This window comes from Scleropages formosus, chromosome 2, assembly GCF_900964775.1.
Source record: "Scleropages formosus chromosome 2, fSclFor1.1, whole genome shotgun sequence".
Classification (NCBI taxonomy): domain Eukaryota; kingdom Metazoa; phylum Chordata; class Actinopteri; order Osteoglossiformes; family Osteoglossidae; genus Scleropages; species Scleropages formosus.
Genome location: NC_041807.1, coordinates 32,864,703 through 32,881,227, shown reverse-complemented (window position 1 = coordinate 32,881,227; position 16,525 = coordinate 32,864,703). Strand labels below are relative to the sequence as shown.

Below are 16,525 nucleotides of genomic sequence, written 5' to 3'. Positions count from 1 at the left end.
GGAGAGTGTAAAACAGAAACAAGAACAGACAGGAGGGATGCAAAGGAAAGGGCTTATAGCTGGCAGGAGTGAGAGAGAATGAGCCTCTCTTTATCTCCATGACTAGAACGCTGAGAGGAGTGCCGAGGGCCAGTATGCAGATGCGAGTGCGACGGGGGAGGGGGCGATTCCATGAGATCAGTCACTGGCTCTTTTAGGGCATGTGTTGTGCATGCAGTGCAGTCAGAAATGATTCTGTGCTGCTGCCGAGACCAGCTACATCATCCTTAGAGCAATCATATCATCCATTATCCATAAATGCTTGTCCAATTTGAGATCATGGTGGTCCAGAACCTATCCCAGAAGCATAGGTGCATGGCCAGGTAGGGTATACCCTGTACAGGATGCCAGTCAGTCACAGGGCAATCATACAAACATTCACGCAATGAGGGTAATGCAGAGTCCCCAGCTGACCTAAATGTGGATTTTGGACTGTGGGAGGTAACCAGAGCGCCTGGTGGAAACCCATTCAAACATGGGGAGAGCATGCAAACTCCTCACAGACCGAGCCCAATTTGAACCCACGTCCAAACCCAGAAGCCCGAGAGGTGCGAGGCACTACTGCTCCCCACAGCACCGCCACGATACCTGATCATATGACTCTTAATTAACTCTGAATATTCTTGGTTTCAAACAAATCCCTTGTAAACAAAAGAGTGGTAAAACAAATGATTCTTTTTTTCTAATCCTTTGCAGCAGTATTGACTGGGTTTACAGTAACACAATGTCTAATTGCATAACGGAAGAACAAGGCCGGCTGCAGAACACACATAAGGTCCGGTGGTTCAGATCAGGACTGGAAGATCACGGTTCCACTGGACGTCGACTGGTGGTGCAATAATTTCATAATCATCTGCCCCCCTGGGGAGGGATTTGTGCCTGTCTGAGCCCACCATGCAGCCTGTTCCAGATGTGCTCTCGCCGTGTGCAGTACACTGCATGTCCAGCTACTCATCCAGTCTCTCTCTTTCTCTCTCTCACTGTGTTTCTTATTAGCCTGCTTCCTCATGCTGAACATGGCATATATAAGCAAATCATGTGACGATGTAACCGGGGGCTTGAATCATTGAATAAATATTTACATTCAATGCAAAATGGGTTGTATAAATGCAACTTTGTTATCTCTCCTGTTTAAGTCTTGGTCTTTATGAAGCCATGTATGAATCATTACCTTCTTTGGATCTCATCTGTTTTATTAAGGCGAACCTCCCTGAAAACCATCCATTCACCATCAATAAGTGCTTGTCCCAAGTGGGGTTGTGGCAACCCGGAGCCCAGGGGCAGTGTCAAGCACAGAGAGGACACACCCAGGATGAGACGCCATTCTGTCACAAGGCACCCCAAGCAGGGCTCAAACCCCAGACCCACCACACAGCAGACACTGGCTGAACCCACCACGCCACCACGCCACCATACCCCCCCCTTACTAACATCACAGGCTAAAAATAGACAGTAAAAGACCTCAGACGTGTGATGTAACTGAGCTATTTTGGCTCTCTGCCAAGTTTCTACAGTTTTTGCAGAGAACAGAAAAAAATACAATATTGTATTCATGGTAATTAGTTTCTGTTAAATATTTTGGCCTTGATGATAGTATTCACTAGCATTTGCATACACTTTAAATTCATAAGATTTTTAATCAGTTTCACTGTCACAAAGCTCCGCAACAGAGCTGAAATTTTTAGTGCTACGATGCCTCTTCCAGCTATATTATATAGTGAAAAAGGACATACTTGAAATATAGGAAATGTTTGTACGAGGCCTTAGAAATTGAATCTTTTTTCAAAGGTAGTAATCTTCTTCCTCGATGTCACCGTGCCCCTCCTCGAAGCCCAGAGCCTCGATGTCGTGTGTGATATCGGTGATCTTCCTGTTGAAGTCCTGAGAGCCGGATGGCAGGGACCAGCTGTCGTAGCCCCGCACGGCTGTAGCGGAGGTGCTGCTCATGCTGCGCTTGATGCGGCCGAAGCTGTCCGTCAGAATCCCTCCCTCTCGGATGCCGATGCCTTCCAGGAAGCTCTCAAAGATACCCACGTCCTTGTCTGGAATGAAGGGCCTCATGCCTTGGATCAACGATAGTAAAATTTAGGATTCAGAAGACTGAGACTTAGGTCAGGTGGATGCTTTCAGGTTATTGTAAGGGGTTACGGTTAAGGGTTAGGGTTAAGGGTTAGGTTCACTACCTGCCAGCCTTCCCAAAAGAAAGGCATGTGTTGGGAGATGAGAGTTAGGGTTAGGGGCTAGGGTTAGGTTAAGGGTTTGGGTTAGGGTTAGGGTTTAGGGTTAGGTTCACTACCTGTCAGTCTCTTCAGAGGAAAGACATGAGTTAGGGCTGAGACACCTAGCTCTAACCTACAACTACTACAATAAATGACAACACTGAAGAACAACCCACCACTCTTTGTTTTCATAACCACTTATGGAATTACGTGAATAAAGATGCAGGGCCTTTCCTTTCCTGGCCTTCCCCAAGTTCCGTATCAGATTTATTCACTCAAAAAGTCACACAGAGCACTTTAGGGTTACCAGACAGATTGGGGGTCAGATCCATACCCAGAACCCTAAAGCACAGCCACTGCATTGCCACCCAACCTGCCTCTCAGTGTTTTTTTTCTTTTTTTAATCTCAGACCTTTTTTCAGTGTGAGAAAACTTAATGCAAATTTAACAAAGGCCCATCAGTTTGCATCAACTCACAGAGCTGGAAAAACGAACCATTTGTTAGTGAATCATGAACGCAAACATATGCATTCTCTTCTCGTATGCAGCCTTTCCAGCCCCTGGGAACATGACAGAATGCCTCTTCCCAGTGCTGCTGAGGGCAGTTAAATGTGCGAGTTGTAAGTCCCTGAGCCGAAAACGAGGCCCACTGGGCTGCAGAGCGCCGCAGGTCCTGGTTAATGCATGAACAGGCGGCGGGTACTAAGAGCGTAAACAAGAACACTCAGCTTGGTGTCAAGATACAGCGATCTTGTTTTTACATCACTCCTGTCCCTGTCAGGAGAGCTCGGGGAAGGCCAGGTGCTAATGAATATTGATTAGCGACGAGACCAGTGAGCTCGTGCGGTTTGCAATTCAAACCAACAAGAGCAGCCTCTCGCTTGAAGTTTAAAATATGTTCCACGATGGACGACTTGTGCATATTTATGGGTTTCCCGCCACTTCTTTTGAGCTGACGAGATGCTTCCCCGTGGCAGATGGAGCCTCACCCAACAGCAGGAACTTCCTGGTGTCCCCGTACAGCTGCAGGAGGCCCGAGCAGAACTCCTCGATGGGGGCGCCCACCCGGTACTCTCGCAGGAGAAGGGCAAACTGCTGGATCTCTAGGGGATTCAGCTTGCTTCTCAGCTGCGGAGGATGGGGGAAACTCTTCAGGCCTGAAACCCAAAGACTGCGTGCTGTCCTACTCTTAGAGGGTTGCCTCTTGCTCACACTGGCATTACGATATGTTCATGCTGTAGATCCCAGACTTTCAGTTTACTGATTCACCCATCCTTCTGTTCTGAGATGCTGTTCCAGCTCAGGCTGTGGTGATCTGGAGCCAGTCCCAGTAAGAACAGCATGAAGGACCATGTACACAGCGGACTGGACCCCGACAAACGTACCTTTTTGTGATCATTTAAGCAACGTGGTGGCAAGGGGTTAATATCCGGGGTCTCGCGACTTCACAGCCGCTCCGCTGTGCTTAAGATCAACTCCTGCTCCAGGTCCAAGAAGCTGGCGTATTTTCCTCATGTTCCCAACACAAAGTCATGTGTGGAATACGGCAAAGCCAAACCACTTGCGAACCCTCCCTTACCAAGAAAACCATGTGAGTGTTTGCTATTTGACCCAATGTCCCTTACCTTCCCCACTCCAGGGATGTTCTAGCGAAGCAGTTAGGTCCTATTAATAATTGCGAAGCATGTATCCAGTATGCAGAATACCCCGGTCTCACCGTGATCATGTACTCCTGCATGAGCTGCAAGCCTTCGCTGCTGGGCTCGTGGTCGCTGTGCAGAGAGGCCTGGCTGCGGCAGGAGTCCTGCAGGGAGAGGGACGATCCCTCGCTGTAATTCTCGCCATAGTAGGGGTCGAAGACCTCTTGTGAGCCGTCACTGCAGAGAAGGAGCGCACAATGGCATCAGGATGCCAAGAGAGGTCCAGCGAAAGGTAAATCGCATACCTTCACTCTTCTTTGCAAATGTTTTTCTTAGTTTGCTGCTTATGGAGTAGTTCAGATTAGGTACCTCATTCTACAGTACAACAGCAGGCACTTGGACTTAAACTTGCAATCTCTAGGTTATAAGATCACGGTCTTTACTACGGTACAACCTTCCGCTTGATGTGTTCTCAAAATATTTCCATCCATTTCCATATTTCCGTCTATTTCTCGATGTTTACACATCTGAATGGGAAGCAAGTGGCAGATGATGGATGATGCGAAATGAAATGCGCTGGCATGCCGGAGGACGCTGCTGCCAGGGCAGAGTGCCTTTGGTCAGCAGTTGTCTTTTGATCGTATAAAAAAAAAAAAAGACTCACAAAGAGCTGCAGCAGCTGAAATCCGCATCGTAGCCATATGTCATATCTGTGAGACAGCTGTCACCTGAGAAAACAAAGCTAACACTGCGTAACTGTGATAAAAGCCGCAAATGGGACATGCAGGTACCCGTCAGCATATCTGTGTGTGTGTGTGTGTGTGTGTGTGTTTTGCTGGACTGCCTGGATTAAACACGTAACTGACATAAGTTTGTACGTACTATAGGAATATGCATTTGTTTGTGTTAGTAAATGTCTCTGTGCATTTGCAGGGGCAGCAGATGGCGCAGTGGTTAGAGCCATTGCCTCGGAATGGAAGGAGCCAGGTTAGAATAAATCTTCTGGCTACGGTGCCTTTGAGCAAGGTACTTACCCCGAACTGATGCGGTAAAAATTACCCTGCTGTCTACATGGGTAAAATCATTGCAAGAAGCTTAGCGTACGAACATTTTAAGGCGCCTTGGACAAATGCGTCAACTAAATGAATAATAAAGCGAGCACTGGGACTGCTTGACTGCACATGAATATCTCCTAAAGTGTTTCATTTGTGTGTATGTGTGCTAGTATACTTGTTTGTGCCTTGAGTGTGTTTTCCTGTTTGTTGATGAATGTGGGAACGCCCGTTCACGTGTGTCAGTGTGAGTCTCACTGCGAACCTGTGTGTGTGCGTGTGTGTGTAAAGACTCGTCTGCAATTGTAAGCTGTGTGCCAGGTGTCGCTCGACTGCAGCTCTGACTCACTGCGCTGCAGCCAGTAGCGCCCGGGGGTGGCGTAGTGATAGCCGGCCCGGTCCACGCACTCGATGCTCTCGTGACCGTATATGATCTGGAACATCTGGCAAATCAAAGCGCAGTACTCCTCGGCGGCGTCCTGCCAGGGCGAATCGCAGCGGTTTGCGGAAAGACACCTCCTTCCGCTCCTCGTCCCACAGCCCCGGGGCAAGTGGCAAACGCCAGGGTCGGACCCCGGCAGCAGGTGGCCTCATTTGGGGCGGCTCGTGCACATATTACATAAGCAGCTGCATTATGTCACAGTGATTCCCCACTAGGGTGTCAGCCCTTCTGATTCCAACAGACGCAGTATGTCTCACTGCGCGCCGGCGACGCTCGTCTACATCGAGAGAACGGCATTTAGCTCTTCACACCTAGTCCCCACTGCTGTCTAATGGTAAACACAGGGGTATCTTACCCTGTTCTCCACCGCCAGGATCACCAGGTTGCAGTACGCATCCGGACAGGGCGTCGGCTCCAGGGGATTGTGGTTGCGTCTCTCCCAGCTCCCGTACGACTTGCCCCTCTCCCAGCTGCCCGTGCAGGCCTGCCGCCGCTCCCAGCTACCCCCCTGGGTCTGCTTTCTCTCCCAGCTGCCCCCTGGCTTGCCCGCATGCCTCTTCTCCCAGCTGCCGCCCATGCCGCCGGTGTTGCGTCTCTCCCAGCTTCCCCCAACGGGCCTCCGGTCCCAGCTCCCGCTCATGGGCCTCTTCTCCCAGCTCCCTCCTGCTTTGCGGGTCTGCCGGCGCTCCCAGCTCCCTCCCACCCGCTTGTGCTCTAGGCTTCCCTCATCTCCAGCCCCACCACCGCCTGCTCCTTGCACCCCAGCCTGGACCCCAACACCTCCTGTCTGTTTGGGCTCGTGTCGCGAGGAAGGCTTCCAGTCCAGGCCGCAGATGGTGTGCCGGCGCTCCATGGTTCCCCCTGCTGGTCGCGGGTCACTGTTGCTCATAGTCTGCCGTCGCCCCTCAATACCTCCAGGCTTATTGTCCAAACAGCAGTCCGCGACGACCGTGTCCACGTTCAGCCCTATATGGGGACGACAGTCATGCACAACCTACAAGCCTCATTGTGCCATAATAAGCAGTCGCACACAGCCGTCATCGATGATGCTTCTGAACGACTCGAAACGGCCGGGAAAGAAAGTTTCGCCGGTGTCGTAATTGTGTCTCGGCCTCCTTGGCTGTGCATTACCCGTCTTGAGCACTAGGAGGTGCAGCGCGTCGTCTCGCAGGTACGAGGCAGCGGCGATCTCATGTGTGGGAATGCGCAGCAGCAGCTTCTCGTTGTCCCGCCAGGTGAGCAGCAGGCAGCGAGCCGACAGGCTTAGGATGCAGTCCTGCTCGGGGCTCAGCTTAAAGGAGAGCACCTTTAAAGTCTACAGAGGAGGGAGATCTCTGAATGCATGCAATCTGCATTCATGCTCATCTATGAAGCCACTTGCGATGATTTACTTATTTATACAGTAGGCTAAATTTTACTGTTCAGGTTAATGAATTTGCTCAAGGGTACTACAAAAGGAGGGGGGATTCAAACCAGAGCCTTTCAGGTGCAAGGCGGCAGCTCTAACCACGATGCCCCCTGCTGACCGTGGCTACACGGTGCTCCGGCTAGCCTGTTAAATGTATCTAAGTTGGATGTTGCGCATACCGTAGTAAGGCAGTGGTGTTTGGGGAGCTCCTTGGGCACGCAGCACGCGTGCAGCTCCGCTTACCCTGGCCGTGTCCAATAGCTGCAGCAGCTCGTCACGGCTGGATGGGTTCAAGGAACATGACACCCAAGTCAGATGACCTAGAAACTGGAGACGTGACTGAAGTGAACATACCAGTAAGGCAAGGTCAACGCATCACAGTGCCAACACCACGGTCGAAAAGATAAAGTGCCGTCAAGAAATTCAGGTGTGCTTCGGTACAGGGGTGGCAGCTGGTGCCTCCCAGCTCTTGAGCTATGGGTTCAAATCTGGCTCCCTCTGTGTGGAGTTTGCACTTTGTCTTATGTGTTTCCTCCAAGTGCTCTGGTTTCTCCCCACAGTCCGACAACATGTGTTTCAATAAGACTGGAGACGCTGAAATGCCCCTAGTGTGTGAATGAATGTGTGCTATGGCCCTATGATGACTGATGATGGTTGAGCACAGTGATGCCGATGCCTATAGTGCGGAGTTTGGATTCTCAGACACAAACAGTCCTGCGTGAACTTGTGAGATGAGTCCTCAACCTTAGGATTCCTTACCTTCACCTCTTTCTCCACGTAATCGAAGATGAGCCTCTCAGGGTGAATGAGGTAATCTGGTGGGTACAGCGGGACAGTGTGGAGGGGTCTTCTGTATAAGCTGCCCTTATCGACCTGCCTACGTCCCGATTTCGGGAAGACCAGGCGTTTGATAGGGGACACGAAGCCCTGGAGGGAAGGGGAGGGGCTGTCAGACCATAGCATTCTGGCATGCTCAGTTTTAGAAGTCATACGAAATTCAGAGCAATATTTAAACTTTCTGGAAATATTAAGGGGGGCACGGTGGTGCAGTGGGTTGGACCGGGTCCTGCTTTCCGGTGGGTCTGGGGTTCGAGTCCCGCTTGGGGTGCCTTGCGACAGACTGCTGCCCCGTCCTGGGTGTGTCCCCTCCCCCTCCAGCCTTACGCCCTCCAGCCTTATGCCCTGTGTTGCTAGGTTAGGCTCCAGCTCCCCGTGACCCCGCAAAGGATAAGCAGTTTCAGATGATGTGTGTGTGTGTGTGTGTGTGTGTGAAATATTAAGGATGTGATGTGATATTCTGTCCTCATGGAAGAGAGTAGAAAGTTCCCATCAGAAATGACTCACTTATTCCCCAGGTTATTCAGTTAGGCTTATTGTGTTCCTTTATTTTTTAACTATTCAGATGTATCTGATAAGCAAATTAATTCCTTTCAATTATGCAAAGTGTCGACCAATTTATACAGCGGCGTATTTTACTGAAGCAGTTCGGGGTTAGTGCCCCTATCAAACAGCAGTAACTGAGAGCTTGACTTGAACCAGCAACCTTCAGGCCGCATCACTGCGATATTAACGGCTATGTAACATGCTACACACCTAAATTCCATAAATACATCAAATAAATCTGATGTCCACCTGGAAAATTAAGGTGTACAAAGTCTGTCTCAAACTTTGCAATTGTTATTATTTTATGAGATGATCTACTTTTCCTTACAGGTTACGGCCACATCAAACAATTACTGTTATTTAATGCTCATATTATTTCACTTTTATTATAATCATCGCTTATAGTTATGAAATGCAAAATGTAAAATACAGTTAATTAGAAAAGCAGCAGAAAAATGTAGAAATAATTTTCCTTTTAAAGTCATATGGCTTTTAAGAAATTATGTATTAGACTTCAGGCTAAAAAAACTCATTTAAATTAATATGTTAGAATGTGGCAGGATAAAACAATATGATACATATATTAATGCATTATAGACTACTGAGTAGCAGAAAGCCTAAGCTTCAGTATTTTACCTTGATTTGAAATTTTATCCAGATTTTGATAAATTATTGACAAATATTTGGTCATTGCGGTTTCTCTCGGGGAAAATGTCACATTTCTGACAGCACTTTCATTGTTCTTTCTGTTTTCACTCAAGCTATTAAGCAAATTCCAACATAAACCACGTTACAGGCATCCATCAAATAAAAGATAAAGCAAGGCTTTTCGTAGCAATATCTTCGCACTTATTATTAAATAATATCAACAAGTACAAGAACTGAAAGCAGGCAATGTCATTGGTTTTTTTTAAAGAAGAGCATAATTTCTGAAAATATGTTTTCTCAATATTTAACACAAGAGCTCTCTTTATGGCAACCATAAAGAAGAAGGGCAAGGTGCTCAGCGAGAGTCACGGTGCTCCAGCGAGGCCCTCGGCGAGCAGCCAAGCCATGGCTCTCATCACCCTGCGCTCCACGCAAAGTTCTCTCACCGCGCAGGGGACCTTAGGCCGACCCGGGGGGTACGGGCGACGCGTACCTTCTTCGCTTTCTTGGGCTCGTACTCCATCCCTCCGGTCTGCGGTCGCAGGCCGCCGGTCAACGCCACGGTCGAGGAGTTCCAGTCTGGCTCCGGGCTGCAGACTGCGGCTGCGTCCCGAGTGCCGCAGGGCGTCGGGCCCCGATGAACAAAGGAAGGCCAACTTTTCCTGTCTCAAAGGAAACTCCACCAGAAATCCTGACATAAACTCCCAGCAGCCTTCGCTCCCGGCACTGATAACGGCCTTGCAGCGAGGTGTACGCAGCCTCTCGCGCACACACACGCACGCACACACACACACAGAGTTGTGTTTCCTATGCAATTTCCTCCCAAACTAAACAGAGCGTTAGACGATCGAGGCGAACCATAGCGCGCAGGTTAAAGGACACTTCAGCTGGAGGAATTTATGTAATCATGTTTGAGCAGGATAAATACTTCTGTTTCTGAGCGCAGGCCGGAGTTTCAACAGGCAGAACGTGGCACCGCATCTCCGCGGCGCGCCAGACGGGAGCGGAGGAAACACGGTTCTTACACTCTCTCTCCCATATGTTGTGGCTGTTGGACAAATCCTTCATCATCTCCGCTCTCTGTCTATTTACCGTCATCGGCATGGCTAGAGCTATCAGAAGAGCCCAGGGAGGGCAGTGTTGTGCTTCCCTTTCTAAATATTTATCCCACAGGAATACGGGGTGGACGTAGGTTTGAATCCCACTTTTCAAAGTCGGGTGAGGTACAGCAGTGTGACAAAACTTCGAGTGACAGGCGGTTCGAAAAGTCACGATGCAGGATGAACGAACGACTGACTGACTCAACCACACGTGTGTCCTTTATAACAAACCAAATTAGGCTTGGAGAAGAGCTGGCTGAACATATACACACATGGGAGGCCTACAGAAATGAATCTATCTATCTATCTATCTATCTATCTATCTATCTGCCATTGCTCATGACAGCCTGTGTTTTGGGCAGATCTTGAGTCATTATGAGCCCCAGGCTGCTATACCCATAAGCCTACAATACGCCCTGGAACCCTGCTGGACTGGGACTATGGTTCTTCCAGCATTTCCAGGTGTGTGTTCGCATGTGTGTGTATGTATGTGTATATATATATATATATACAGTACTGTGCAAAAGTCTTAGGCACTTAGATGATTCACGAAAATATTAGTTTTAGATGGTTATTTAAAGTCTTCTGCATTAGGGTCAATGGGAAAGAGCCTATTTAGATTTCCAAGCATTCCTTTTGCAAAAAGTTACAGTATTACAGTAAAGATTTTGTATGTCATTAAAGAAAGAAAGAACACACACACACACACACACACACACACACACACACACAGAGTCTGAAACCACTTATCCAAAGCGGGGTCGCGGTGAACGGGAGCCTAACCCGGCAACACAGTGCGCAGGGCGCAGGGTTGAAGGGGGAGGGGACACACCCAGGACGGCACCCCAAACGGGACTCGACCCCCAGACCCGCCAGCGAGCAGGACCCGGCCAAGCTCGCCGTAACCCCGCTCGGGACAAGCGGTTGTTGACGATGGATGGTTACTAAGCTTTGTAGCAACTTTTTTAATTAAGAGCATTATTTTTAGAAGCTTTCTCACTTTACAGCTTTTTTCACCAAGTGCCTAAAACTTTTGCACAGTACTGTGTATCATATATATATAGCTGAGGTTTGCAGACATGGAAAAGAGGCAAATTTGAATGTGTCGTAGCTCTCTGTTCGATAATATCATGCGTCACACCTTGCGAGCTCCGAAGTGGCTCCAAACCGGGGGACAGCGTGACCGTGAAGGTCAGAGCAAAGTCTGAGCTCCTGAAAAACAGCAGCGACACTGTTTGTCTCGATCGTCGGCTCAGCGCTAATTTGTGTAGCGTAACAAATTAGCGTAGCGGCGCAGGTAAGATTACACCCGTCTCCCCCACGTTCGGACGCTTACTCGCAGTTCGCCGCGTGGGCGTTCGGAATCGGCAGGCCGCAGCCGGAGGGAGGGCGTGCAGTTCTCCACCTTGTCCTCATGGTGGGGATGTGTGACCGGGCCTTCGGTCTGACGTAGGTGTGGCCGCATGTCTGGGCTGCACCCTAACACCGCAACCCGAATATTACAGCGGCGTTTTGTCTTTCGCTGCCTTTGCGCGCCGATCTTCATCACACTTCATGTCCTTAGATATTCCTGTGCTTACATTTCATCAGCCTTAACCTGCACTGTACTGATGTGTAAACGTGGTGGAGAAAGTGCACAATCAGAAGACGTACGCAAGGGTGAAAAGGAAGGTATATACGTCAGAACACCTTTTCTGATTCGAAATAATTTTTTGCAAGCGTCTCCCCGGGGAGCACGGTGGCATGACGGGCTTGGCCTGTGCTTGCTTTCTGGTGGGTCTGCGGTTCGAGTCCCGCTTGGAGTGCCTTGTGTTGGACTGGAGTCCCGTCCTGGGTGTGTCCCCTCCAGCCCCGCCCCCTGTGTTGCTGGGTTAGGCTCCGGTTTGCTCCGACCCCACTTAAGACAAGCAGTTTCTGTCAGTGTGAGTGTCTCTCTGGCAGTGTGGTGGGTTGCAGATGTCAAGAAGGCAAGTGGTGCAGCGGTTACCTTGGATTTTAAGCACCTCCTTGTACCTCACCTCCGGCTCTCGGGCCCTTGATCAAGGCACCGACTCTGAATTGATACATACGAATGGGTAAATCACTGCAAGTGACTCAGTACAAAAAAGCTGCTTCGGAGAGAAGTGCCAAATGAATGAATGAGCTTGTTATGTGAATAGAACAGAGGTAATTTCTTCTCGAAGAACCGCGCACTGACACAAAGAAAGAGAAACATGCCATTTATGCAAACAAAAGGTGACAGCAGCAAAAACACAGCTGTACTACATGTTACACTTCAGCGCTGGTCAAGGCGGTGCATGTTCACCATACGTTAATATGTCTAAGTCGCCATCGGCAACTTGAAACAGTCATTTCACATGCAGTTTGGTCACGAGTAATTGTCCCCATGTGCCATGAGTCTGCTTAGTGTCAGCGACCTCAGCGTGTCGTGGAAACAAAATCTGAGTACATGTAGAGCCGGTGCCCGGTAATGCCAGGCTATTGTACCGCTGTTGGCTTTACTGCGGTACTCTGGGCCAAACAAGTTCAATGAATCACAATGGTGGCCCAAGAGGGTTGCGCTCCTCCACAGGAACCATATGAGAGCGGTTATTGTATTACGGCTAATATGTTTACCATGGCGACCAGTGATGTCGCAATACTGGAATTAAAATATGAAGTTTTTTCAAGTGCTGATGTCCTTCTTCAGTCGCCTGCTGTCTTCTTTAAAAGTAAAATTGGAGTAATCCGAGCAACGTTGTTCTCTGTCTCGCAGTGCCTGGGTGGTGCGAGAGTTCACCTTGGGTGAATAAGGCGTGGTGTGATATTACCACGTGGCGTTCACTGGAAGTCGCTTTGGAGAATAGCGTCTGCTAAATGAATAAATGTAAATGTGAATTTATATGTACGTGAACGCACACATATACATACAACAAAGGTGAGCATTTCTAAGTGGGATCTGCAGCTGTTCTCCACCTATTGTTCGCTGTTATACATCATTAAATGACATGTCTTTGATACTTCCTTACCAGACCTTTCTGTGAATGTTGTTCATGTCTTGTAGTAGAGTGCCAGGCTGTTTGGGTGTCTTTGACAAATATTTATTTTGCGCAACATTTGTTTTTTGTTTCCTTGCATAGTAAGACAAGTCGGTCCGTCCAAAGAACGAAAATCATGCCAGTTTTTTTTTTTTTTTTTTTCTTTAATAAAATAAATCAATTCCTGAAGAACCAAGTTTATTGGATGCGGAAAATTAAATATGATACATCAAAGACCAAACAGTCACACAAAGAGGTCCAGAAAATTATTAGGCCTTCATTTAATCAGTCATACAACAGAAACAGAGACAGCGAGGGGGGAAAAAAAAAAAAAAAAACGCTTATCAGAAAACCATATATTGATGAACATCTTGACCCTACCAGAGTCCTCATCATAATGATGAATAAATAAATAAATAATAGCTCATAGCATAACAGTAAGCGTGCACTTCTACTCTACTAACATCCCACTAAGCACAGGTAGCCGTGCCAGCGCTCCAAACCGGCCCGATGGACTCGAGGTGCATCGAAATGTTCACAAACCCACAATTCCACCTGCGACGGGGCCGCTTTCCTTCCGTGGGACCCCGGAGGGCGGCTTTCCCTAAATCACGTCCTGTCCTGTCGTTGCTAGCGGTTGCAAAGGGAGACCCCGAATGTGCCAGGTGAGCTCACAGGCATGGAGGAAACGTGGATTTTTGCAGCTCGGCGACCGACGCGCAGAGCACAGGGCCCTGGCGGTACACCATACATTCCCAAAACAACAAGAAACATGTCAGTGACAATTACCCCCCCCCCCCCCCCCATGTCTTTTTTTTCCCTCTTTTCTACAGCCAGCCTCTCAAATATCAAAAAGAAGTCCTTAAAGGACCTCGGGAATAAACCACAGGAAATTTCTCACATGGGTCTCTGTCCTTAAACGGACGGGTGGAGACTCGTAGCTAACCAGACTGCTGGAAACTGTGTTTAATATGTTGACGGACTGAGCGAGAAACTAAAAAGCTGCTTTGGATTAAAAACGCGGACATCTTCGATCCGATCTCTTCTTAACAAAAGCGAAAAACCTGAACCCCCTCGATCCTGGAAAAGCCGGCCAGTAAAGACACACGCATGTAGGGGGTCTGCAACACAACACGGTGGCAAAGCACTGCGGGAAACTCACTGCCGGCGTTAGTCGCACTCAACTGGCCCTTTGGGTATAAAAACGGCGATATGCGTGATGCTATGTACAGCGATGGGAGACCCATCCCATGTCAACAGCTATAGAAGATGATGAGTTGCAGTCGTTGCAGCTAAAGGTGACGCCATCGGTCGGTGGTGATGATGGCGAACGGGCAATTCGTTTTTTACACCTACGGCTGCGTGTTTCGTTCTCGTTCCTCGCTCGGCCTTTGTTCACATCATGCCTCCGGAACTGACGAAAAGGCCCGATCGAATTTAAGGTCAAAAACTGCAAGAACACGAAGGATAATTACAAAGGGCGCCGATACATTTTCACAGCACTGCGTCCATATTTTTCTCCTTTGTACTTGAAAGACATTTAAGCATTTTGTTTGCTGTTACCCCCCCCTCACTACATTTTACTGCGGTCGACGCCGAACGCTTAGAAACCAAAGAAGACGAGCGAGACTCAGCGCGTGAGATGTTTTGGCCCAATCGGGGGCGGAGCACCGGTACGGAATACGACGTTTGTACCACAGTACACGTGCAGGAAGAAGGGAGGACGGGGTGTTGTCACATGGCTGAGGGGGGGAATCCCACAGAGGGTAAGAGAAGTAAGGCTTATTGATCCTGCTTAGATCAGATGCGAGTGATCTGAGAGACACAGACAGCACCGTAGTCGGCTCATCCGTCACATACCGCGGTATCTCATCTCTTGTGAGCTCTAACTTAAATTTATCTCCGCACCCTATTATTCGAATTCGAGGATTTGACGACGATGATCACGATCATTGATGATGATGATGATGATGATGATGACGACTAGGAACATTGTTACTACAATCGTTACCTTCGCTAAGTATTTATTTATCCCTGTTGTTCAGGAGTAAAGACACGGCCACGGTCACTGGTTTTACACTACAAAGGTAGAAAATAAGAGTACAATCATCTCGTTGTAGGTGTTAGTGTGTAGAAAAGTGTGTTTCCTGCTGAAGAGAGAGCTAGATTTAACTCTAAAAAGACTCCTATGGCTAATCCTGTAAATTTCAACGGAAACGAATTTACCGCGTGTGAAAATAATTCACTGTGCGCTACATACTGACATGGACTTGCTCACATTTTGAGAACTGGATCTATCTTGAACACTGCGAGAAGAAAGCTGCAACGAGAACACATATTTATTTATTAGCAACGTGGGTGCCAGGATTAGAAATAAAATAAATTAAAAAAACTGGTAAATAATAAATATTCCTGTGTGTAAAACATCCATGACAGGTTGGACATATATTATCAGTACTACACATTTACACGAAGTAGCAGTAACTGCTATATCAGAAATGTGTGACGTTTTATGTCACGTTTTTAAAGAAATGTTCATCCCCGTATATTTCTGTTACGTTACTCATTTACTACTTTTTCATTTATGAACATTCATTACATTTTAATAAGAAAGGAACGGAGCGGAATTTGTCCACTGACAGCGAAGTCAAAATATGAGGGCGCCGCAATTTCTTTTTTTTTTTTTGGACACATGATTTTCTACGCTGTTTGTCGTTCGTACGGCGAAACGCCACCACATCCAAGGCGTGAAGAGTCCGGAACTATCTCGATCTAAATTTTAGAGTCTTGAAAAGCTCGCTTTACCGACCGCCTGTGTTAACCGCTGTTATCCATCATTACACAGGGAGCTCTTTATAACTTTTGTACAGATCTTCGTGTGAGTTCCGCAAACTGTCCGGCTGTCGGACGAACACTCTTTCCGATGACATGATTCGTTCGTTGTTTCTCAGACCTTCCGTCTTTTTCTTGCCCTCTTTGTTCCGGACCTCCGAGGTTTGGGCTCCAGCAACATCATCACGAATCCGATTTCTAATCGGTGAATTTACCGCCGAATTCTCACGTCTGGGACGAGGTGTCCGCCGCCTAAAACACGTCATGTGCACCGTCACTTATTGCATCACTTAGTACTATGCGCGTACGTTTTAAAGGGTCGAAGAGCGCGGAGCCGCGTCGGTCGGGCCGTTCGGTAGAGAGCATAGAAAAGCCACAGGTATGGACGGGCGCATCATACATTAGGCAGTACGCAAACACACTTGTGAGTGTCCTTGTACAGTGCGGACTTCTTATTGTAATTTTTTTTTTTTTGGTTCCTGTGAATAGCAACAGTCCGACCATGGTCAGAAATGCAGAGTGTAAGGCTTTGCATCTCGCATGATGAAGTCAGTTGTGTTTTACACCAGTAAAGGAACCAGCACAATCAATCCAGTATAAATCAGTGCAAACAATCGGTGGTGTAAACCAGATTTACAGTTAGCACCAGTGCTGAGCTCATCTGTACCATACTCAGCGGTACCATAGCACTGCCTGTAAAGCTAATGTCACGCTGACTTGATCCATTCCATGGCAAGGGGCAGCA

At 48.1% G+C, this 16,525-nt stretch overlaps 1 protein-coding gene across 1 annotated transcript; it reads right to left on the bottom strand.

The window, feature by feature from the left end:
* Window positions 1-1,535: 1,535 nt before the first annotated feature.
* Window positions 1,536-9,451, bottom strand: ccm2l (CCM2 like scaffold protein). Its single transcript, XM_018737627.2, has 10 exons — window positions 9,325-9,451; window positions 7,560-7,727; window positions 7,044-7,127; window positions 6,524-6,707; window positions 5,748-6,358; window positions 5,300-5,429; window positions 4,563-4,626; window positions 3,976-4,135; window positions 3,248-3,386; window positions 1,536-2,102 (listed from the first exon to the last, which is right to left on the bottom strand). Exons 1-10 carry the CDS (start codon window positions 9,352-9,354, stop codon window positions 1,822-1,824), a joined length of 1,851 nt encoding a protein of 616 aa, XP_018593143.1. The 5' UTR covers window positions 9,355-9,451; the 3' UTR covers window positions 1,536-1,821.
* Between the last annotated feature and the right edge of the window lie 7,074 nt (window positions 9,452-16,525).

What these genes read in the sequence shown, in the direction of transcription:
- ccm2l (XM_018737627.2), bottom strand. Translation starts at nt 9,354, where the DNA reads ATGGAGTACGAGCCCAAGAAAGCGAAGAAG. An exon ending in CCTCCTAGTGCTCAAGACGG is followed by an intron (nt 6,359 to 6,523) that starts GTAATGCACAGC and finishes GTCCCCATATAG; the next exon opens with GGCTGAACGTGGACACGGTC. An exon ending in GCGCTACTGGCTGCAGCGCA is followed by an intron (nt 4,627 to 5,299) that starts GTGAGTCAGAGC and finishes TTGTTTTCTCAG; the next exon opens with GTGACAGCTGTCTCACAGAT.